At 51.9% G+C, this 24040-nt stretch overlaps 1 protein-coding gene across 1 annotated transcript; it reads right to left on the bottom strand.

The window, feature by feature from the left end:
- Nucleotides 1–1527: 1527 nt before the first annotated feature.
- On the bottom strand, nucleotides 1528–22951 carry WNT9B (Wnt family member 9B). Its single transcript, XM_056511750.1, has 4 exons — nucleotides 22875–22951; nucleotides 11749–11999; nucleotides 2975–3240; nucleotides 1528–1995 (listed from the first exon to the last, which is right to left on the bottom strand). Exons 1-4 carry the CDS (start codon nucleotides 22949–22951, stop codon nucleotides 1528–1530), a joined length of 1062 nt encoding a protein of 353 aa, XP_056367725.1.
- Nucleotides 22952–24040: the final 1089 nt, after the last annotated feature.

Raw genomic sequence — 24040 nt, 5'->3', positions numbered from 1 at the left:
GAATTGCTCAGAGCAGCTGTAAATGAGTGGCTGAGCTGCCCAACCCCAGCAAATCCCCACTGCAGACCCCACACCTCTGAGGAGAGCTCCATCCTGCTGAATTCAGCCCAATTCCACCTGTGGATGAGCCCATCCAGCAGCCCAAACCAACTTCCCCCTTACACTGCCAGTGAATTCTGATTTGAGATTAAGCATTCCCAAATTCTTTGCAGCACCAGCCCATCTCCACTCTGGCTGGTTGTACCCATTGCTAAGTCTGAGTACACGCAGCAGATTTGTTACCTCAGAGAATCCAGGATTAACCTGGACAGGAAAATACACTCAGAGGGCTGAACAGCCAGAGAGGCTGTGCCACATTTACCTGCTGGCCAGGTCAGGGGGAGCCTCGCTGCCATTCCCAAAACTGCCCCCAAATCACAGCCAGAGGAGCTGAACAGCTGTGTCTGGTGTGTTCAGCTAAAAGTCAAAGGCAAAAACAAGGTTCAAAGTCAGGGGCTCATGACTCTGACAGCCTGTGCTCTTTTCTCAAGGTCACATTCCCCCACATCCCTGGATATACCAAATTTCTCAGGGCAGGGATTGTCACTCAATGACTTGCACATTTTTCAGAGGCCCCAGTTCCTGTGGCTCCTAATTCCCTTTCAGAAGCTTTACCTGTCATTGGCACAGGGCAGAATGTGGGATGTGACACACCTGGCAGAACGTGCTGCACATAGGACAGAAAGGATTGATTGATTGATTGATTGATTGATTGACTGGGGGTGGGGAGGAAGAGAGATGCATAACTCCTGCACCCTGGATCCATCACCTGCATCACCATCAATAAATACCCGCCTGTGAGGCCGTGGGCTGCAGAGGAGTGACTTCACAGCTCTGAGTCCCCGTGGCTCAATCTGGGATTGTCACAGAGGCAATCCCAGTGACCTGGAACAGGTTAAAATTCACCTGGAGTCCAATATCCAAACTACAGACCTGGGAGGTGACAGATTTGAGCTCCCTTTGTTTGTAAACTGGTACTTCTGAGGCACAGCTCTTGTGCCAAAATGCGATTATCCAGCGGTGTGTGGGTGAGTTCTCAGCCAGCTCCCCTGGCAATGCCCCACTGCCAGAGTCCTTTTGCCTCAATAAAAACACGGCTGTCCTGCCACTCCTGGAGCCAGGAGTCTCTGCTTGGTGCCTCCCCATCCCCTGAACTCCCGTCTGTGCAGGAGCCCTCAGTGTCCCAATGTCACCGCCCCACGCGTTCCAGGAGCGCACCGGGGGTGAGGAGGAGGAGGAGGACATTCCCGCCGAGACGCGTACAGCTTCGAACCCGAGGGACATTTGTGGCTCCATCAGGGTTTCCGCTTGTCCCCCGCTGTCTGTCCGTCCTTCCTGACCCCACCCGCGGCGGTTCTCCCGTGGCGCAGGGGCTGGAGCTGAGGGGCAGCGCTGGGCGCGTTTGCGCTCGTCCCGCGGCGGAGCCGTGTCGCTGTCGCTGTCCCTGTCGCTGTCCCTGTCGCTGTCCCTGCTGTCCCTGTCGCGTCCCTACTGCTTGCAGCTGTACACCACCTCCTCCTGCACGCACTGCTGGCACTCCACGTAGCAGCACCAGCGCACCTGGCAGTGGCACGCCAAGGTGACCAGGCGGCTCTGGGTGTTGTAGCCCCTGCCGCAGCACATGCTGGCGCAGTTTCCCTCTCGGGAGCAGGTCCTGCCCGCCGTGCCCAGCGAGTACTTGCTGGGCCGGCAGAAGCTGGGCGAGTCCTCCACGTACACCAGGTCGGTGGGGCGCGGCAGGGCGGGCTGCCGGGGGCCGTGTCTGTGCCCCGCCAGCTCCGAGTGCCCCACCGCCTCGTTGCTGCTGCTGAAAACTTTGACGGCGTCGTCGTAGCGCAGCTTGAGGAGCCGCCCGATCTCGTGGAAAGGCGAGAGCTGCTTCCAGCACGTCCGCACCGCGCACGACCCCGACACGCCGTGGCACTTGCAGGTGGTTTTGAGGCCGTTCTTCACCGCCTGGTGAGCAAGAGTGGTGGTTATTAACCTGCCAGGACCTGGCTCTGGGAGAGGCGACGCCTCGCATCGCAGGCAGCTGCAAGCACTTCTGTTTTATTGGAATTATTTATGTTCCGTGGAGGGGAAATGTCAATAATTAAAAAGAAGAAACCTTCTCCCCCCCCGCCAAAAAAAAAAAAAAAAACAACAAAAAACAAACAAACAAAAAAAAAATCCCAAAAAAAAACAAAACCAACCAACCAAACAAACAAAAAAAAAAAAAAAAACAACTCCGCCCCCCCCAAAAAAAAACCACAAAAAACAAACAAAAAAACAAATAAACACCAAAGCAGAGGAATGGGTACAGAGTTGACAGGTGACCCAGAGAAAGGATAACCTGAGGACAACCAGCTGAATACTAAATAAGTTCTTATCAATTCTATCTGGCACCATAGGAGTAGTCAGCCATAAAACTGAGTATGTCCAACATGGTGGGTTCCTTTTGGTATATTCAAATGAAGACAGTGCTCTAATTAAACAATCAGTTTGACTCAGTAAACTAAAGACAATGATGAGTCAGCAGCCTGTAACCTACAATATGCTCAGTCTGATGGTCCCTGACCCAAACCTGTGACAGGACTCATTCCACAGCAGTCACCAGCAGACTCATAATTGATCTCAAGAGTTTCAGTCTTCACACATGCCACCAGCTCTAAGCTCCAGCTGTTCTCAGAACCCCCTGTGGCCCTGGAGTCACTCAGCTGTGCAGTTCCTGTCACTGTGCTGTCTCCCTGCCCACCCACCCCGGCACCACTGGAGGACACAGGATGCTCACACGAGCTCAGGAGGCTTCCCAGGGACTCTCAGCACCACAAGGCCCAGGTGAACAGAGGTGAACAGAGGTTTGTGAGCAGGGCAGTGAACACCCCTCACACACAGGGGATGGGTTGGAACACTTGTGCTGAGCCCAAAGTCCATGCCAAGCTCACGCAGCTCTCACCTTGATGCCCACGTTGGTGTTGTGGATGTCCACCTTGGCCCGCAGGTCTTTGCCGATCCTCTTCTGCCCCAGGAACTTTTTCAGGAACTTGGTGCTGTACTTGAGGTTGTCCCCACAGACGCCCCACTGCCAGGCCTTGCGGTTCTCCAGCCCCGGGGAGTCGTCGCAGGTGCAGCGCTCCATGCGCCCCGCGCTGCAGGCGCGCGCCAGCGAGTGCGTCAGCGCCGCCGCCGACACGGCGTACAGGAACGCCGTCTCCTTGAACCCTGCAGGGCACCAGGGGCTGTGAGAGCCTGCAGGGCACCAGGGGCTGTGGGACCCTGCAGGGCCAGCCAGGGAACTGTGAGACCCTGCAGGGCACCAGGGGCTGTGAGAGCCTGCAGGGCACCAGGGGCTGTGAGAGCCTGCAGGGCACCAGGGGCTGTGAGAGCCTGCAGGGCACCAGGGGCTGTGAGACCCTGCAGGGCCAGCCAGGAACTGTGAGACCCTGCAGGGCCAGCAGGGACTGTGAGACCCTGCAGGGCACCAGGGGCTGTGAGAGCCTGCAGGGCCAGCCAGGAACTGTGAGACCCTGCAGGGCCAGCCAGGGGCTGTGAGACCCTGCAGGGCACCAGGGGCTGTGAGAGCCTGCAGGGCCAGCCAGGGGCTGTGAGACCCTGCAGGGCCAGTCAGGAACTGTGAGACCCTGCAGGGCACCAGGGGCTGTGAGACCCTGCAGGGCCAGCCAGGAACCTGTGAGACCCTGCAGGGCCAGCCAGGAACCTGTGAGACCCTGCAGGGCCACCAGGAACTGTGAGACCCTGCAGGGCCAGCCAGGAACCTGTGAGACCCTGCAGGGCCACCAGGAACTGTGAGACCCTGCAGGGCCAGCCAGGGACTGTGAGACCCTGCAGGGCACCAGGGGCTGTGAGACCCTGCAGGGCACCAGGGGCTGTGAGACCCTGCAGGGCCAGCCAGGGAACTGTGAGACCCTGCAGGGCCAGCCAGGAACTGTGAGACCCTGCAGGGTCAGCCAGGGACTGTGAGACCCTGCAGGGCCACCAGGAACCTGTGAGACCCTGCAGGGCACCAGGGGCTGTGAGACCCTGCAGGGCCACCAGGAACCTGTGAGACCCTGCAGGGCCACCAGGAACTGTGAGACCCTCAAGGGGGGAGGATGACTTGGGGTTTGGCTTTTCTGCTCTGCAGATTCTCTGCTGCTTAGTGTGTAACTCTGAAACATCAGATTAGGTGTTAGTAAATTCTCTTCACGGGGGAGTGACAAAATAATTCCTTTCTAGTTGGAGAATCAAGAGCAACTGGCACCCAAAAAGCAGAAACAGTGAGGGAAAGGGGGCAAGCCAAGGGGCTGAGACTTGATAACCTGGGGCTGTGGTTGGATAATTGACTCCAAGATGAACCAAAAGTTATAAAAGCGTAAAACTTGTGACCAGGATCCACCTTGGATTTGATTTGGGTGTAGCCCCGGCCGGGCTCTTGCACTGCCCAAGGTGGATCCTTCCAATAAATTCCTATTTTATTCCTTTTGCTCTGCCTAGTCTCTGTTCCAGGTCAGCCTTTCCAGGCAACATTTTGAGCAGGAAAGGCACCTCCCTGCCTCTCCTGCCTGTCCAAGGACTGAACACAAGCACAATAATTAGAAGTACCAAGAGACAAAACTCCTCAGATGCTCCCACACCATCCCCAGCAGATGAGCACAGATTGAATGATCAGGGCAGTGACACCCCAGTGTCACCCATTACTGGTTCAATGTGGACAAGGGAAGGGTGGCAGCAGACAAACAGTCCTGGGGAAACACCCAGCTGCAAAAAGTGACAGCACCAAGCTGTGCTGGTCCCCAGCATGGAGCTGATTGGTGCAAATACAAACTGTCATTGAAATCACGTTGTGCCACAGAATCAGGAAATCTATAGTAGAGACTGAGAAAGTGTCTTAAAATCCAGCCTGTTATTTGAAAGTATTTTTAACTGGGATAGCAGTATTTTTTTATGAAAACACCACATGTATCTGGAATGGGAAGGGTTCCATGTTGAAGGACATCATGGCAAGAAGGAAAACCCTCCCCCTGTGTGTGGGTTCTCTGCATTCCCTGTAAATTGTTTACTCCCAGTGACTGTGGGGTGTGTTCTGAAGCTGTTCTCCTCCCCAAAGCAGGATTCCCAGCTTGGCTACAATCCCTGAGGTTGTGGTGTGACTGTGACATTTTAACCAGGAAACAAAGGACAGTGACTGAATGAAAATTCAGTGTGGAGACGTGAGATCAGACAGGAATAGGAATATTGGTAACCATGAGCTGCACAGAAGTTTCAGGAACTCTGATTGACAAAAACCTGACCCACACACCAAAATATTTTATTTATTTATTTCTATTTACCTACTTCCCTATTTGGTCCTGGGGGAAATATTAATATTTCCTCTAGAGTTCATTTGTAAGAAAAAAAACTATTAATGGGAAATTGCTTAATAAGTCAAAAATGTAGAAATTAATGCAAGGAAGAGAGAGAGATGTGACTGATCAATAGCTTTCAGTGCAGGAATGGATAAGATCAGCTAAAAATAGAAAAAGTTTGGTTTATGGGAAATAGAGCACTTGTACATCACATGGAAGAAAACATAACAAAGCAAACAGATATTCCACATGGGAAAATTCCAAATTTCCTTCCACATCAGAAGGAAAATCTGTTTTCCCTATAATGGAAGAGAGAGAGACAACCACAGAGACTTGATCTGGACTTGCACTGAGCCCTGCCTGGAGCAAAAGTTGGAAGCCACCTCTGGAATTCACCAAGTCCAACCTCAAATCTCTCCATCATTCTGTTCCTCAGAGAATTCCCATCCAGCTCTAACAGTGGATCAGAACACTGAGTGCTGGGATCTGAGTGATGCCTGCCATAAAGACAGCAGGACAAAGAGTTCTCCTGGTGGTTGCCAGCAAGAAGAATGAAAAATGTGACTAATCATGAATATAATGGAGAGGCTTCATTAGCAACTTCAATAGACTTCATAGGAGCTCTTTGGAATTGCAGAATTTTAGACAAAGATCCACCAGCAGCATGGACATGAGGGGAGAGTCAGGGAAATCTGGAGGAGATCAAGGAGATGAACCAAGCATCTGCTTCCTGCCTCACCATTCTGGCTGCTGTGACCAATAATTTGCAATTAATCTCTCTGGTGGATGATTCTCTACAGAATTTCTCAGGGTACCTGTCTTGGGTTGCAATACAGGAGTGGCCAGAAATGTGAATTCTGTCCCCATCTGCTGCAGCCGGGTGGGGCAGTGCCCCTGATCTCCTGGCACACATTATCTGCTCATGGGCCATCTTTAAACCAGCTGGGCAATCATCTTTATCTTCCCACAGCCCATCCTCCCTCCAGGAGATATCTCCTGTTAATGGCCAGTGAGTCCCAGGGCATGACTGATAAAATTCCATCATCCCATGGGAGATGCTCCAGCCAGGGGAGGAGCCAAGCCTTTCCTACCCAGATAAAAACTGAGATTTTGGACACCAAGGAACCTTCTTTCCACTGGATTCCAGAGGAAAACCAGACCTTTCCACATCATCCCTGGAGCTTCAGAGGAAACTGCACCTTCTCCAGGAGCACTGCTCCAGCTGAACCACATCTGCCCCTGCAGGAGGATGCAGCCACCATTGAATGGGACTGTGCCAACACCCTGACTGACTGACGGGTGTCAGCTTGGATTCTGACTCTGGCAGGGTTGGGATTGTTCTGTGTAATACTGCATTGCTATTTTAATTTTCCTAGTAATGAACTGTTATTCCTAATTCCCATATCTTTGCCTGAGAGCCCCTTAATTTCACAATTATAATAATTTGGAGGGAGGGGGTTTACATTCTCCATTTCAAAGAGAAGCTTCTGCCTTTATTGGCAGACACCTGTCCTTCAAACCAGAAGAGTACTCTAAAGATAATGAAAGAATGTCACCAAATCTACCAAAAGTTTTGTAAAAGCTGGAATGGGACGTGATCAATGCAGGCTGTGGATGGCAGCTTGATGCTCACACATTTTCAAACAGTGTCTAACCCTCTCCAAAGGAGCTAGGAGAGGATAACTAATATCTGCTCAATCATTGCAGCAGCCAATCTCCAGATGCTTTTCCAGGGTCCCACCAGCCCCTGTGGCACTCGGGTGCCAGAAGTGAGCAGAGCCCTTTCCCAGCCACGCCGGCCCCGTCGGCTCCACAGCCCCTGCTAAATCTGACTCTGTGGATCACCACACTGCTCCTGCTGTTCCAGATACTTTGGTTTCCCCATGTAAGTCCTGGCCAGTTTTCAGCCCACTGGAAATCAGAGGCCGTGGCTGTGGTCAGGCCACTGCAGACAGCAGCAACTGCAGATACCCAGCAGGCTTTGAAACATCTAAAAACAAAGCTTCAACATCACCAGGCTGCCAAAGGCTTGTCTGAAACAGTCTGAGATGATTCCCTCCACTTTGTCATGAGGAATTAATCACCATTTAATTGTTAATTCAGAAAACAAATGAGAGAAGCTAAAGCTATCCTTCAGCCCTTGTGGAAAGTGCAGCAGAGCAGCTGCTGGATCTGGATTTTCAGGACACAGCACAAATGGCAGCTCCAAGCAGCACAGTTTGGGATCTGGGCAGAGGCTGCTCCATGTGTGCTGCTCTCTCTCCTCCCACAGTGACAACAGAGCTCCTGTCACCACAGGCAGAGGGGTCTGGAGCCAGTTCCAGGCTCTCAGGGGCTGGGTTGGGGAAGGGTCCCTCCCCTGACCCCACTGAGGGGCTTGTCAGGGACAAAATGGGATCTGAAACTCTCAGTGCAGGGGGAACATCTGGTTGCAGATGTGCAGATGTCTCTGCTGGGCAGTTTGGCTGCCAACAGCCAGCACAGAGATGAATGTCAGGAGATTTGCTGCAGCAAAGCAGCTCCCTCTGGCAGGACCTTCCATGTGCCCAAGCCTTGCCCTGAGCTCTCCACAAGGATTTCTTAGCCTGGCAGCCTATAAATACAGAAGGACTTTTCCTGCAGTGGCACCACTGTTGTGTGCTGTGGTGTGCTCCAGACCACAGGGAAAATTGCAACAGGAGGAGTTTGGCTGTGGGGTGACTCTGCCAAAGGAAAGATGCTCAGGGTCAGAGGCTTCTCAGTGCTGTAGTGAAGGAGTGTGAGCATTTCAGAGCAGGTGGAGGAGGCATCTCTGAAAACAACAGCAAAACCAGCCCAAAAAAAGCTATAGCAGTATAGAAAGATTTAGGATGGAAGGACTCTCGAGGTCTTTAGAACAACCTCCTGCTCAAGGCAGGGCTGGCTCCAATGCCAGCTGCTCAGGGCTTTGTCCAGCTGGCTTCTCCAAATCTCCCAGCATGGAAATTCTGTCTCTGGGAGTCACCACTGCTCTGCTGTACCATTCCTGGATTCCTCATGAGGACAGTGAAACCACTGCTGGAAGGTCAGAGTCCAAGCAGCAGGAGACAAAGGCATGGATTAAGGGATGGAAGGATTGCAGAGCACTCATTTCTCAAGAAGGATTTTGTGAGTGGCTGGCTCTGACCTCTTTGCTAAGGGAATTTATTTCCCCAGATCACTGAGTTGTTTGAGATGAAATCCTGCTTTACCTGACTTCCAGCAGCCCTTAATGGCACAGCCAGGACACCACAAGGTCATCACTGTTTCCACATTTTTATAAAGATACCAACTGTCCTGTGTAACAAGGTGGCTTGAAATAATTTGAACTCTAACTCTTTCCATCTGTAATCTTTAAAGAAGTGGAGAAGGGGTGCAGGAGGATTTTGCATGGATCACTGAGGAGTAACAGCTGTCATAAGTGACAGTGGCCACAGAAAGGTTGCAGGTTATGCAGAAGGAGCTTCACAGTCGTACCCAGAGAACTACCAAGAGCAACAAGTGGTGCAGACTGGTAAAATAATCTGGCATTTCAAGAAGCAGAAAACCCTTGGCTTGTTTTTGTTTGTTTGTTTGGCATCTCCAGAAGCAGAAAGAACACTGATGATCCAGTCACAGCAGTTTGTCAGTTGTGATTGCAAATTGAGTCTGGCTTTTTACCTGTTCCAAAAATGCCCCATCTCACTGGGAAGAACCTTTTCCACTCTCCTGCACTCTTAAGACCATTTAGGACTGCTAAAAATATGTCTTTTTCTTCATGGTTTCTCTAGGACCATGGAGATATCAAATGATTTCAACATTTCTAAAATGCCTCATTACCACCTGACTGACAGGAGAGTTGCATGACCAACAATTTCCAGCAAAGTTCCAACAAATGTCACGAACAGATCAAAAGTGGCAGCTGAAAGCATTCATGTTCTTTATGAAAGAAACAAACCCCTTTGCAAGCTAAAGGAAAATGAGAACTGCTAATTGCTCCCAGCCAAGTGTCCTGTCACACAGGGGCTGCACGCAGCATACTTGGCTGTATTAAATCATCATTTCATCCTGAGGATTGTGTAATAAAAGTTTTCAAACGCTTATCCCCATCTGCCAAAACAGGTTTGAAATTACAGGTGATATTTTATTTTGTCAGTCAGGAGCCCATGGAAATGTTAAGGCATGCCACTGCCAGATAATTAAATGTTTTCCAGCTATTTGAAGATGAGGATTATTCAATTGTCATTTTCAAGTTCTTTGAGGTTGATGAAGGTGCAGATGTGAGAAAGACACTCAAATGATCACAAACAGCTCCTTCTACCCCCTGCTAAAAAATTCACAGTAGAGCCTTGCAATGAAGAAAATCTGATATTGCAAGTGCTGACTTAATAAAATATTAAGTTGATATTTAATGTAATACAAATTGATAATTTTAAAAGGAAACATTAAAAAGTTTTCTATCTCAATGTTAATTAAAATTAGCATTGATTTTTATAAAAATTAATATTGGCTTCTTCAGGTCCTTTTTTTAAAAGCATTAAGTTTCTAAACATTATCAAAGGACTGAAACTCAATAAATCTGAAGACTGAAGCTTAGTAAGTGCTAATAGAAGTTATTGAAGGGCTGAAACTCTGTAACAGTCAGGCTTTGCTTGGATCAGGACAGGTCTGGCAAACTAATGCGTTCCCTGGGAATTTTTATTAAGAAATAATTTCAGGGTCCATCTTCATTGTATTTTTCTCAAGCATTACAAGGATTTATTATGTTCCCTTCTATCTCCAATCCAGACTTTACAGGACAATTTCTTCATCTAAAGCATTTTGGGAACCAAAAAGCCAGTGGGTCTTTTGTCCACTCTGCCCAAATTTCTCCAAATTTATGTCAAAGAGAAAAAAAATCTCTCTTGGGAGAGATTTGTCAATATGCACTGACATGTGTGCAGATAAACAGCTTTTTCAAACAATAAACAGGTTTAAATTAATTTTTTTTAACTTCTCAAATCTCTTGTATTTGAGAATAACAGAGGTTTACATACACCAATATCCAAGGCACTGGAAGGAATTTTTTTCTTTAACTGTCCCCTGCCATGGAGCACTGCCCATTTCCCCACAGCATCACTCAGGCTGAGAAGGGAGCTCAGCCAAGGATGTGAACCTGCTCCTGCTTCAATCCCTGACAAGCCATGCTGGAAGGTGAGGACCAGGTTTATTTTGTGCCAAAGGAGCCAGAACTGCACAGCTCCCATCGCTGGGTGGAACAGAGATCTGGCTGTGGACACTGCTGAAGGCACAGGCAGATTTCAGCCAGGCCTTTTCTCAGGGTCTGAGTCTTTGTCTCAGGCCGTGACACTTTCTCAGCTCTGGTCAGGATTTTTCCCAGGTTAGCTTTCTTGCAAATAGAAAGGAATTAATATAAGATTAGCACCTGGTCTTGACCGTAGGACAGTGCATGACATACTGGACATGGGATGTTTTCTCCTACTGCCCAATGAACTGCTGCCCCGTTTGAGATTCACAAACAGTTCTATAAATGTAGCTGTGTTGGGTTGATGTGGCCAGAAATGTGCATTCTGTCCCCATCTGCTGCAGCCGGGTGGGGCAGTGCCCCTGATCTCCTGGCACACATTATCTGCTCATGGGCCATCTTTAAACCAGCTGGGCAATCATCTTTATCTTTCCCACAGCCCATCCTCCCTCCAGGAGATATCTCCTGTTAATGGCCAGTGAGTCCCAGGGCATGACTGATAAAATTCCATCATCCCACTGGGAGATGCTCCAGCCAGGGGAGGAGCCAAGCCTTTCCTACCCAGATAAAAACTGAGATTTGGGACACCAAGGAACCTTCTTTCCACTGGATTCCAGAAGAAATCCAGACCTTTCCACATCATCCCTGGAGCTTCAGAGGAAACTGCACCTTCTCCAGGAGCACTGCTCCAGCTGAACCACATCTGCCCCTGCAGGAGGATGCAGCCACCATTGAATGGGACTGTGCCAACACCCTGACTGACTGACGGGTGTCAGCTTGGATTCTGACTCTGGCAGGGTTTGGGATTGTTCTTTGTAATGCTGCAGTTCTATTTTAATTTTCCCAGTAAAGAACTGTTATTCCTAATTCCCATCTCTTTGCTTGAAAGCCCTTTAATTTCAAATTTATAATAATTTGGAGGGAGGGGGTTTACATTCTCCATTTCAAAGAGAAGCTCCTGCCTTTATTGGCAGACACCTGTTCTCCAAAGCAGGACAATAGGTCAGGTTTTAATAAAGTCCTTTTTTCCTTCCACCAAGGAGTCCATTGCTATTATTTGCGGCTCGCAGCAAACAGCGCCAATCGGGGCACTCCCCACCCGCTGTGAGCGGGACTGAATTTGGGGCTGCACCCCGAGCTCCCTGCACCCCAACTACCTTGTACCTCTCTTGAGCAGGCTGGGCCGGCCCTCCAGGCTGCAGTTCCAGCGCTCGCTGCGGAACTGGAGCTGGCACTCGAGGATGCCCAGGCGCACGGCGTCGCGCAGCGTCTCCGCCAGCCCCGGCTCCCGCCGGCACAGCCGCCGCTGCTTGCGCGACAGCTGCAGCAGCTCGCACTGCTTCTGGTGCCCCTTGCCCGGGCCCCCCGCCGCACCCAGCGCTGGGAAATGGCTCAGGGCTTCCTTCCCGGTCAGGCTGCAAGGAGACAAGCAGGAGAAGGGGTGAGTGAAGGAAGAAATGAGTGAAGGGGGGTTCAGGGTGGGGTTGGAGAGCAGCTCTGAGCCACCCTGAGGTGTCCCCGTGCTGCGTTTTGGTGGAAAGGATAATGTAACAAAGGGCTTGGTGTGATGGAGGAGCAAAAGAGAGCTTTGTTTAAAGAAACACTACACTTATATAGAGCAGTTCGTGCAATACAGAATAGAAACGGCTCATTGGTCCAGGAAGGCAACACCTCTCTGAAAACATGCTTTGTGCAAAACATCACATCTCCAGCAGGTGTTTGATCATTGTTATAATTCCTTGAGCAGCCTGAGAAAGCCAAGGCTTCAAAGCTGCTTTTTCCCTGGTTCCCAGCAGTATCCAACAGCACCCCTGCCCATGGCACAGGACTGCACTGGGTGGTCTCTAAAGGTCCATCCCAACCCACACGGGTTCTGTGATGATTCTAAGATCACCATAAACGACAAGGTGAGTAGGGGGAGGATATTCAGGAAGCTGCAGGTCAGGGCATTTGTTATTTGTTATTTGAGGTTATTTGTTATTACCCAGTGCTGGTGAAGGTGGTGAAGCCACATCAAGCTCAGAGATTAATCAATACAGACTGATTAGATCTGGTATCCCATTCCCACCAGACACCAGGACCAAGTCCCAGACTGATGCTGTGGGGAGCAGAAGAAACCCATGTGCTGTCACCAGCAGCCCCATGGAAGGTTCTCCTGGCTCCAAGGAGAGAATGTGACAGCACCCATGATGGGTCACAGCACAGCCAGTGTCACACAGAGCCCTGCCTGCTCCCTGTGCCACAGCTCTGTGTGACTCCTGAAGGCAGGAGCTCCTGCCAGGCTCTGTGTGCACTGCTACCACACCCCACAGCTTGGAAAGGCCAGTGGGAGGACACTACCAGTGACCACCTTCCTCCACAAGCATGAGTTTAGCTGGAAAACATATCCTTGCTGAAAAAAATACAGGAAAGGTCAAATAAAAATGTCCTGCCAAATGCAACAGCAATGCATTTATGTGTTAATGCAATTCAGCTGAAAAATGTCATAAATATTGGAGACAAATGTTTTCACTTTCCATGGCAACACAATTTTTCTCTTGCAAAACTCATCTTACCTGATATCTTCAGGATGCTTGAAATCACAGAGAAATTATTTTACTTTGATGCAGGATTTGGGGGCTGCAAACTGGGAGCAGTTGTTGTGCAGCAGCACAGCACTGACCAGGAGTCTGTCACCTGCTTCCCAAACCCTGACTCACAGAGAGCCTCAAGCCCTGCCCCAAAAAAATCCCGAACCAGACAGATCAATGGAAATATTCTGGAACTTTATTTTTGGACACTTCTTCATGATGGAGGATGCAAGCCAAGCACTGCAGCTGTGATTTGAGTCCCCCTGTACTTTGTAGATACACAAAGTGTGCTCCTGAGCTGCTCCTGAGATACTTTCTAGATCTCCCTGTGGTCAGCCCAGCCTGTCTGGGCTCAGGAGCTGGAGCACAGCTCTGCTGACCTGATCCCACAGCACCCAGTGCCCATTCTCACAGACAATACAAGTCCCAGATGTGCTCACACAGCTGTAATTAACAACAAAGGCAATTAACTAACACACCTCTGGACTCACCCAGAGACCTGCAAACTACCCAAGAACCCTGGAACCCTCGTGGATCACACAAGGACTGAACCTTAGAAACCAAGTGGGTGAGAGGAATCTCTCACTCCCATTGTCACTGCTGGACTGGGGGACAGAAACAGGAGAGGTCCCAGCGAGCTAAGAGATAAAAAGGCAACGCTGGAAACAGAGCAGGAGCATTGGGGCCAGGCCCAGCTGAAGAAACTCCAATTAACACAGCTTGATGAGCTCCAGAGAGCAGCTCAGACTGAGAGGACAGAGCCTTGCCTGGCCCCAACCCTGCCCAGAGGCTGCTCCAGGCAGAGCTGAGCTGCAGGAAGTGCCCTGAGGGACACGAGATTGACCCAAGGACTGAGACCAGCCCATGATGAACCAGCCTGGGCTTAGCCTGGCTCACCCTGCAGCTTGAAACCCAGCACACATTGGTGAACCAGCCTTCTCAGGGTGGGGTGTCCCTGGGAGCACAAGCACACACTGGGCACAAGCTCTGAAACTCAAAATTAAGATGTGATAACATTTGCATGGGCAGGGACAGGCTCAGAGGTCAGCAACAGTCTGATTTAGGGATGTTCAGACAGAACCCAACTCAATGGGACAGTGCTCAGCAGAGGGGTTTCAGAATAAAACCCTCTCCCAGAACCTGGACTTTGCCTGGTACTGGGATTCCAGCACTGACATCCCAGAAAAATGCACTTGTCAACAAGTGGAGAGGGAATGTGGCTCCTCTCCCTTTGCCATGCTGTGTCTGCGCTCCCAGGCACCAAAGTTTCCCAAGTTCATGGCACAGAGAGAGGACATAAGGAAGTGGGAGGTGCCACTGGAGAGTTGGAGAGCCTGATATAACAGAAAAATCACTCACTGCTGGAAAGCACAGCTGCAGCATTCCCAGCTCCATTCCCAAACTGCTGACTGCCCACGTGCCAACAGAGCTGCCACCCCTGCCAGCCATCCTACCTCCCCAAAATCCCCTCCAGAGCCAAACATCTCCCCTCTTGCCAGCCTCCATCCTCATTTTAGTGACCCCAATTCCAGCTAAAACAGCTTTCTTCCCTTGTCAGGCATTTCAGTCAGCAGTTCACTGATTATTCAGACCAATCATGCCCTTCCTTTCCCAAGGAAAGGTGTGCCCAGCGCTGAGCCCTTCCCTTTCCCAGGGGCTCAGAAGCAGCAGGAGCTCAGTGCAGAGGCTCCAAGGCTGTAAAGCCAAGGCTGTGACGTTTTCTGTAGCCCAGGGGTGTCTGATTCACATCCAGGTGCTGACTCAGGAAGGAGAACGTGCTGCAAAGGGATTGCTGGAACCTGTGTGAAACTGAGAAAAGTGGCAAAGAGATCTCCAAGATTTACAAGAGATCTGATGAATGACACAAACCAGGGATGAGCTGTCCTGGACAAGCTCAGAGAAACTCTAAAACCAGAGCAGAACTGGTGGGCAAAGGTTAAATACAGAACAGTGGGGAAGAGTCAACACAACTTCTGTGGAAGGAGTCACTGCACAGACAGAGCAAGGACAAGCCAGATCTGTCTGCTTGGACATGGACAGGTGACACATTTCCAAAATAGCTTGTGTAAGATAGGCTGGACACCTCCCACAGTTCTCACCAGGAGAAGAAGGGATAGCAGGAGAACACAGGGCTGTGGAAGCAGGACTGGCCTCCAAGTGAGTGAAGACTATTCTGATCTCTAAAATAGGATAATCAGGGGGAATGGTGATAATTTATTAAATGTTAGACTTAATATAAATGAGGCTGTAGTTAAACTTGCAGCCCTTCTCAATGCAGGGCACAAGGAATGCTGAATTATCCATGTATTCATAGAAAGCCTGGAAGACAAAGTCACAAAGGGACCATTAAACACAAAGATACTTTGACACAGGAAATTCTGGATGTGCAGACTGCCAGAAGCTGGAAAAGATTCTGAGGGAGCATCTCAGTCTGGCTCCCTCCTCCTGTTCATGCTTTTGGCTTCACATCTGTTATTGCCCAGTGCTGCTGAAGGTGCTGAAGCCACATCAGCCTTTGCCCTGAGTTTCACAGACAGGAATTTTCTCAAGGATGTTCTTTGGCCAGGACAGCCAGTGGGATTTGGGAGAAGGTGGCATTGCCACTCTCCAGCTCTGAGGGATGTTGGGTGCTAATATCTGTAGAAGAAAGGCACCATAAAAACCTTTGAAGAATTTGATTCCATTTCCAGAGCAGTCTCAATAGTGCCTGGGACCACACACAGAGACACTGAGCCTAATTCATCATTTTCACCATTCAGAGCAAAAGCTTTGTGGGAAAAACACTTCCTAAAACTGGATCCAGCAACACTTTAAATTCTGAAGGAGGTAAAGCATCCTACACAGATAGTTGGTTGCACAGGCAAATCTACTTAATATTCATTATTATTTTTATTATTGTTGTATTTCTGAAGTGTCAACAAATGGAGTAACTTGGTTTTCCTCTAAAAAAGGAGGTCAGCAATAACCAGATGGACAGAACACAGCTAATGAAATAGCTGTAGTAAATTGGTTAATTCTGTTCTAAACCAAAGATAGAGCACACCTTTCTGTGACAGTCTGCCTTGTGAAAATCCTCACACTTGTCACCTGAGGCAGGGCAATGTCAGCAGGAAATAATTATATAAATTATATAATAATTCCACCACTGTTTGAGGCTCCCAGGATCAGGAGTGTCACAGCCAGAGCACAGACACAGCTCCCAAAACTCATCTGTCACACAACTTCCAGTTCAGACAAGAGGAATTCAAAGAGGAGAACAAGAGGAATCCAAGGAGGTGCCCAGGGCACAGCTGGGAGCAGAAGCCACTCCCTGAGCCAGGACAGCCCCACCACAACTCCATCTCATCAGGGCAGAGCCAACACAGGATCTGATCAAGATCAGAGTATGCAAACATTTGTACAAGACTAAATATAAAATACGCAGATATTTGCAGTCAGGCAAACTGCTCTGGTTTAGATGATTTAGAGTTTATTATCTACAGATCATACAGCAAAGAAAGTGAACTCTTTGAATTAATGCACACCTGCTCACAATCTGAAAGAACAATAAGGATCTCCAACTTTATTTCTCTCTCCTTTTCTGTCTAAGCACTTTGCTAAATTCATCTATTTCCTTTAATCTCCTTCCAGCCACATTCCAGCTGCTTAAGAGACTTTTAATGAGAGCCTGTTCCTGTGCAATGCCCAATGTCCTCTGGATCTGAAAGGTCTTAAAAACCAGTAAAAATATGCCTTTCCTACCTCTCCCAAGTAAGGGGAAAATCAAAGCAGCCCACAACAGGACTCCATATCTGATTTCAGGGGCCTTTCATGTTCCACAGGAATATCTACACCCCACAGAGCTGCAAGAAGCCTTCAGGAAAGGCTGAGAGGATGTGGGACATGATGGATGGAACCAAGGGCTGTGCAGTGCACTGAGGTCCCCAGCTCTCCTCTGTCCCCAGCCCTGTCAAACTGAGTTTTCATCCTTTCAGAAGCAGCACAATTTAATCCTCCCCATTTGTCCCTGGAGAAAGGATGGCCTGTGAGTGCTGCACTGTTGTGACTAATCAGGATGGTTTCTCTGCTCTGTACCCCCACTGCCTGCAAAGGAGGTGGCAGAAATCCCCAGAGCATCTAAACTATAAATCTCAATAATCAGGACTGAGATTTAACAGCTGATATCAAAGCTTTTGACTTTCCTCCATCAGAGTTGTCACTTCAGCCTCTCAGGCAGGTGTCTCTGTACCTGTTACCCTCCAGGTTTTCTATCAAGTTTCTGCTCCCCACAACGAGAAAAAGCTTGAATGAAAACCTCAGATGAGTTCACATGATGTTGTGAGTCAGAATCCTTTGAGATGGATTGTTTGCTGTCTGCTGCAAGCCCTGTCTGGGAGCAGTAACAGATGATGTGTCCAGCTCCAGACTCTTTTTTTTTTTAATAATTCTGAAGTTCCACAGAGACCAGGGTATAAAATTCCAGCATCAGAAGAGCTGCAGTTTGGGAGGAGAGGCAATAACCAGCTCAGCCCCTGCACAGGACTCTCCATCCTCACCTGCTCTGGGCTCCACAGTCTGGACATCCTTGCTTTGACTCCTGCCACCTCCCAGCTCAGCCACATGGAATAATCTCCATGTGGATCCCAATTCCAGGCTGATCCCAGCCCAGGGCACAGCTGGGCAGTCCTTACAGCAGAGAGCAGACTTCCAGTCTAACTCTGGACTGGCCACATTCCCCAGAGCATTCCTGGCATGAAACACTCAGCACCCAGTGGGATGGGTGTTTAGAGCCTGTGCTGCACTGAGATGGTGACTAGAGAGTCTGGGAGCTGAGAGAATCAAAAATCATCCATGAAAACTCTCCCTCTGCAATGCACTGCAGCCCCACAGCCCCTCTGCTGTTCCACCAGGCTCCATCCTCAGGCTCCCCAAATCTCAGCTGAAAGTTTCCTTCCCTCTCCACTTCTGCTCTTTCTCTCTCTTTTTCAATACCCCAGCATTCTGTGTGACTGACAATGACAACAGTGATGTTGTAACAAACCCTCCTGACAGAGGATTTGTCCTTTGAGGAACAATGATGCAGCCTGTAAATAATATCAGCATTTAATTATCAGCTCAACAGGAAGAGAAATATCCTTTCCAAGAGCACTCAGAACTGGACACCAGAGTTGCTGTTTGAGTTTATTTGGCCCATTAGATTGATCAGGGAAATGCTGCAATAAGACATTTACCAAATAAAACAATGGGATGTGTGTAACTGGGCTATGGGATGGAAGCCAAGGCTTGCTGGACACCTCTAGGACACAGGAGATGTGAGGACACTTTTTTAGGGATGACCATATTTACTTTAAGGTATCATTTGACACATGATGCTGTTTCATAAACTATGCAAGTCCCAGATTCAACAGCCCTGCAACTCAAGTGCTGCTTTCACCCTCCAACACCCCCCAAAAATCCTTTCATCAGGAAAAGAGCAAAACTTGTGCCACTGGCTTTGAGGGAGCAGAACCAGCACCAAACACAGAGGGCATGGGTAGGCAGGAGGAGCTGTGAGCCCATCCTGAGAGATCCCAGGCACCCCTGCAGCCACCACAGGTATTTCAGGATGAGTTGTAAAGAAATCTGCCCATGGAGCAGGGGCCAGCCTGGCCCATGGGTGAGACACGTCCCAGCCTGTTCCCAGGCTTTGATCAGGTTTGGTTCTTCCCCCTTCCCACCTGGGTGGGTCTGCTCTGAATTCTGCCCTGGGAGAAGCTCTTTGCCCTCCAGCACATCCTAAATGCCTTTTCACCTTCTGAAACATGAACAAGGAGACAACAGCAGCCTTAGAGCCTTTAATGAGGTCTGGAGACATTCCCACCACCCGAGGAGCTGAACATCCTGAGAGGAGAGGCTTGAACAGGAGGGAGAGCTCCACAGGAGGCTGCAGGGTGGGAGGACTGCAGCAAAGCTGGAAGCAAAGCCAGCACAAAGGGAGTCAGGAGGTGAGGAGTGGGCTCTGCTGGATTCCTGCATCCAGAGAGCCAGCCCAGCCCAACACACCCCAACAACAGCCAGGCCACCTTCACACAGGCTTATTTTTTCTCCCTCTCCTAAAAGCAGGTTTTAATTTCCCCCTGTGGGCCCAGCACCAGCTCAGGACCTGCTCAAGCACAGCCAGTGCACAGACACCAGTGAGCTCCAGGGAGTGGGGTCAGAGCTCTGCCCACAGCTGCTGTCATGTAACAGACATTCCCCTTTGTCCTAAAACCATAATACAAAAATTGCTTCCACTGCCCAGGGCAGGGCTGGGTGGGATATTGGGCAGGAATTGTTCCCTGGGAGGTGGGCAGGGCTGGCACAGGGTGCCTAGAGCAGCTCCTGCCCCTGGATCCCTGGCAGTGCCCAAGGCCACTTTAAAGGTCCCTTCTAACCCAACCCACTCTGGGTTTCTCTGAATTTACCCATTGTAATGCTGTGTTCACTCTGGCACAACTTTGTTTTTTGTATTTAAAGGTGAGTTGCATGTTTGCCAGGCCCTTGGACCATTTTTGCTGGACTATCCCAGACACTTCATGCTTCACATTTGCCCTGATGGAATCAAACTCAGCATTTCCTTCCCCCTTTGAACCAGCAATTCTTCACCTTTGCCACATCTACAGCAGAAAGGGTTCAGGTCCTGTCTCTGCATGTTGCCATCCAAAAGCCTCTTTCACTTGCTCTTACATCTTCACAGGTTTTCTCCTTTAAGTGTTTGCAAAGCCAATATTTGGCTCACACCTGAGTCTCTTTCCTTTGGCTAAACTTAGAAGCAGAGCACTGACCCAGGGTCCCCAGTCCCTCCAGTTCAGTGCTAATTAAGGTGGGAGATTGGTTTTCTCTCAAGCCAAGCCACATCAAACATTCACCTCTAAAATATTCAAATTCCTCTCAAGTCCATCAACTCAGTTTTGTATCTGGGAGCACCCATGTGCCCCACTGCTCCTCACCACCAAACTCACTGAGTTCCTAGAGTAGGGCTTCTTCTTTTGATTTTCAGATGAAGAGGTGAGAATGCAGGACACACCTGTGTCAGACCCCTCAAGGGGAAAAACCCACATTGAAAATTGAATTTACAGCCTCAGATCCTGAACAGCATGGTCAAGAGGCAGCACACACAGATTTCATGTGCCCAAAAACCTCCTTGTACCAAATAAACCATTGACACAGAGCAAAGGATCACTCAGGTTGCTTTAACAGAGTCCAGCTTGAGCAGTGGTCAGTGACAGCTCTGTGTTATCTGGAAGGGCAGCACAAATTCATTCACTCCCCCTGGCACAGCTCATCCCTGTGGCTGGAAAGGCAAATTCTCCCTGCAGGGAGTGAGTGCTAACACAGGCTCTGAGTGCCTGAGAAAGGGGAGCCCCCCAAGCAGGATTTCAGCTGTGAATTAGGCTGAATGGTACAATTAATAAATTTAAAATCCAGATGATTTAAGTGAACTTTGCAGCAGGGATGAAATACCAGTCGTGTGCTAGGTGAGAAGTGCCAAGCCAGACTTAGAAAGAAGTGTCAGTGGGGAGGGAGGATCGGTGGAGAGGGAGCAGGACCCTCCACTGTGCCATGCAGCACAGCCCAGTCTGAGTGCTACCATCACGGAATTACAAATGCTCCTGCCTGCTCTGCCCTCACTGGTATGTGCCCCAGCAGCTCTGGAAATCCTGCCCGAGGAGCAGCTCACACAGAAAATAAGAAAAAACCGCCTAGAACACTCAGCATGGGAAATTCTGCACCGACCCGACCTGGTACAAACCCATCTTTGCCTTTATCCCGAGCAAACTGAAAATGAGAGGAAGACACAAACCCAGCAGCAGCTGTGCCCGGGTGACTCTGATCCCGCGGTGTCTCGGGCTGGAGCAGCAGCTCTGCCCCGTCCCTGGGCTGGCTTTGAGCCGTGGAGCCCCCAGCACCTTCCTGTGCCATCCTTGTGCCATCCCAGTGCCATCCCTGTGCCATCCCAGTGCCATCCCAGTGCCATCCCTGTGCCATCCCTGTGCCATCCCTGTGCCATCCCTGTGCCATCCCAGTGCCATCCCTGTGCCATCCCTGTGCCATCCCTGTGACATCCCTGTGCCCATCTCTGTGACATCCCTGTGCCCATCTCTGTGCCCATCCCTGTGCCATCCCAGTGCCAGCCCCATCCCAGTGCCATCCCTGTGCCATCCCTGTGCCCATCCCTGTGCCCATCCCTGTGCCCATCCCTGTGCCATCCCTGTGCCATCCCAGTGCCATCCCTGTGCCATCCCTGTGCCATCCCTGTGCCCATCCCTGTGCCATCCCTGTGCCCATCCCTGTGCCATCCCTGTGCCATCCCAGTGCCATCCCAGTGCCCATCCCTGTGCCCATCCCTGTGCCATCCCAGTGCCAGCCCCATCCCTGTGCCATCCCTGTGCCATCCCAGTGCCCATCCCTGTGCCCATCCCTGTGCCATCCCTGTGCCATCCCTGTGCCATCCCTGTGCCATCCCTGTGCCATCCCTGTGCCATCCCAGTGCCATCCCTGTGCCCATCCCTCCCTTCCGAGCCCCATCCCGGCCCCAGCCCCATCCTCCGCCTTCTCCCGCAGGGAGGGATCAATGCCAGCCGCCGCCGGGGATAAATCGCACCCGGAGCGCACTTCAGGGGTAAAATCCAGTTTTTCTCCCAGCCAACAGAATTTCCCTCCCGTTTCCACATCCCGCTCTTGCACGGTAAATTCTCCCTGGTCCGCTCTGTTTTAATTTCCCTCCTACGACCTCCTGCGACCCCCGGACCCCGCGTCCCGTTCCCTCAGCCCCTGCCCCGCATGGCCCCTTCGGGCCGGACCCGGCACCGCGGGGATGCTCCGGGCGCTGCAGGTGCGGGCTCGGCCGGGACCGACCCAAAGCGACGGGGACGGGCCCGGGGACAGCGACAGCCCCGCGGAGCCCCCGCGCCCTGGGCAGAGCATCCGCGGGGAGCTGCGCCCCACGGCCCCGAGCTGTCCCAAAGGACGCTCTGAGCCGCCCTAAAGGACACCCCGAGCTGCCCCAAAGGAAACCCCGAGCTGTCCCAAAGGAAACCCCGAGCTGCCCCAAAGAACGCTCCGAGCCTCCCCACGGACACCCCGACCTGTCCCAGGACAACCCGACCTGTTCCAAAGCACATCCCGACCTGTCCCAGAGTCACCCCGAGCTGTCCCACGGTCACCCCGAGTTGCCCCCAAGAGCACCCCAAGCTGTCCCAAAGGACACCCGACCTGTCCCATGACACCCTGACCTGTCCCAAAGAACGCTCCGACCTGCCCCAGGATACCCTAAACTGTCCCAAAGCACATCCCGACATGTCCCACGGTCACCCCGACCTTCCCCTGGACACCCCGAGCTGTCCCAAAGCACACCCCGAGCTGTCCCAGGTCACACCCCGAGCTGTCCCACGGTCACCCCGACCTTCCCCTGGACACCCCGAGCTGTCCCAAAGCACACCCCGAGCTGTCCCAGAGTCACCCTGAGTTGTCCCAGGTCACACCCCGAGCTGTCCCAGAGTCACCCCGAGCTGTCCCAGGTCACACCCCGAGCTGTCCCAGAGTCACCCCGAGCTGTCCCAGCACACCCCGAGCTGTCCCACGATTACCCCGACCTTCCCCTGGACACCCCGATCTGCCCCAGCCCCCCGTCCCCCGGCCGCTCCCGGTGCCTCCCCGCCGATCCCCGCTGCCCGGTCCCGGCTGGAAGGCGGTGCCGGCCGGTCCGCGGGCGGTGCTGACCCGAAGTAGGCGGCGGCGGGCGGCGGCGGCAGCAGCAGCAGCAGGAGGAGGATGCGGCAGGGTCTGGCGGAGCGCATGGTGCGGGCGGTGCCGGTCCCGGCTCGCTGCGGCCGCCCGGCGCCGCGGCTCTTTAAGCGGGAGGCGGGGCGGCCCCGGCCCGGCCCGGCCCGGCCCGGCCCACCGCCGGGAACCCCCGGGGCTCCCTGGGGACCCGCCGCCCCCCGGCCCTCGGGGACACCGCGCAGAGTCCTTCCATCCCCCTGGATCCCTCCGTCCCTCCTGGGATCCCTCCATCCCCCTGGGATCCCTCCATCCCCACGGGATCCCTCCATTCCCCATGGGATCCCTCCATCCCTCTTGGGATCCCTCCATCCCCGCGGGATCCCTCCATTCCCCTGGGATCCCTCCATCCCCACGGGATCACTCCATCCTCATGGGATCCCTCCATCCCCATGGGATCCCTCCATCCCTCTTGGGATCCCTCCATTCCCCTGGGATCCCTCCATCCCCACGGGATCCCTCCATTCCCCTGGGATCCCTCCATTCCCATGGGGTCCCTCCATCCCCACGGGATCCCTCCATTCCCCTGGGATCCCTCCATCCCCGCGGGATCCCTCCATTCCCCTGGGATCCCTCCATTCCCCATGGGATCTCTCCATCCTCCTGAGATCCCTCCATTCCCCTGGGATCCCTCCATCCCCATGGGATCCCTCCATCCTCCTGAGATCCCTCCATTCCCCTGGGATCCCTCCATCCCCCTGAGATCCCTCCATCCCCATGGGATCCCTCCATTCCCATGGGGTCCCTCCATCCCCTGGGATCCCTCCATCCCTCCTGGATCCCTCCATCCCCTGGGATCCCTCCATCCCCACGGGATCCCTCCATTCCCATGGGGTCCCTCCATCCCCTGGGATCCCTCCATCCCTCCTGGGATCCCTCCATCCCCTGGGATCCCTCCTTCCCTGCGGAATCCCAAGGTGACCCTCGTGGCTCTGTGTCCCCAGAGCACGGCTGGGCTCGCTGGGGCTCCGGGATGCCCTGCACTGCCCGTGGAACCACAGCTGTGGGAATATCCCGTTTCCAAGCCCCAGCACTGCCTTCGGGCAGTGTTAGGGCAGGGAAGAAGAGGCACCCAGCAGCCCCAGCACATCCCCCTTCTGCTCCAG

The sequence above is a fragment of the Oenanthe melanoleuca genome, chromosome 27, assembly GCF_029582105.1.
Source record: "Oenanthe melanoleuca isolate GR-GAL-2019-014 chromosome 27, OMel1.0, whole genome shotgun sequence".
Lineage (NCBI taxonomy): Eukaryota > Metazoa > Chordata > Aves > Passeriformes > Muscicapidae > Oenanthe > Oenanthe melanoleuca.
Note: the sequence above shows the minus strand (reverse complement) of the source record. Positions and strands in the feature narration are given on the sequence as shown.

Excerpts from the sequence above, each read along its gene's own strand:
- WNT9B (XM_056511750.1), bottom strand. The coding sequence starts at position 22,951 with ATGCGCTCCGCCAGACCCTGCCGCATCCTCCTCCTGCTGCTGCTGCTG. Across the intron at positions 12,000-22,874 it reads CCCGCCGCCGCCTACTTCGG|CCTGACCGGGAAGGAAGCCC; the intron begins GTCAGCACCGCC and ends GTCTCCTTGCAG. Across the intron at positions 1,996-2,974 it reads ACACCAACGTGGGCATCAAG|GCGGTGAAGAACGGCCTCAA; the intron begins GTGAGAGCTGCG and ends CTTGCTCACCAG.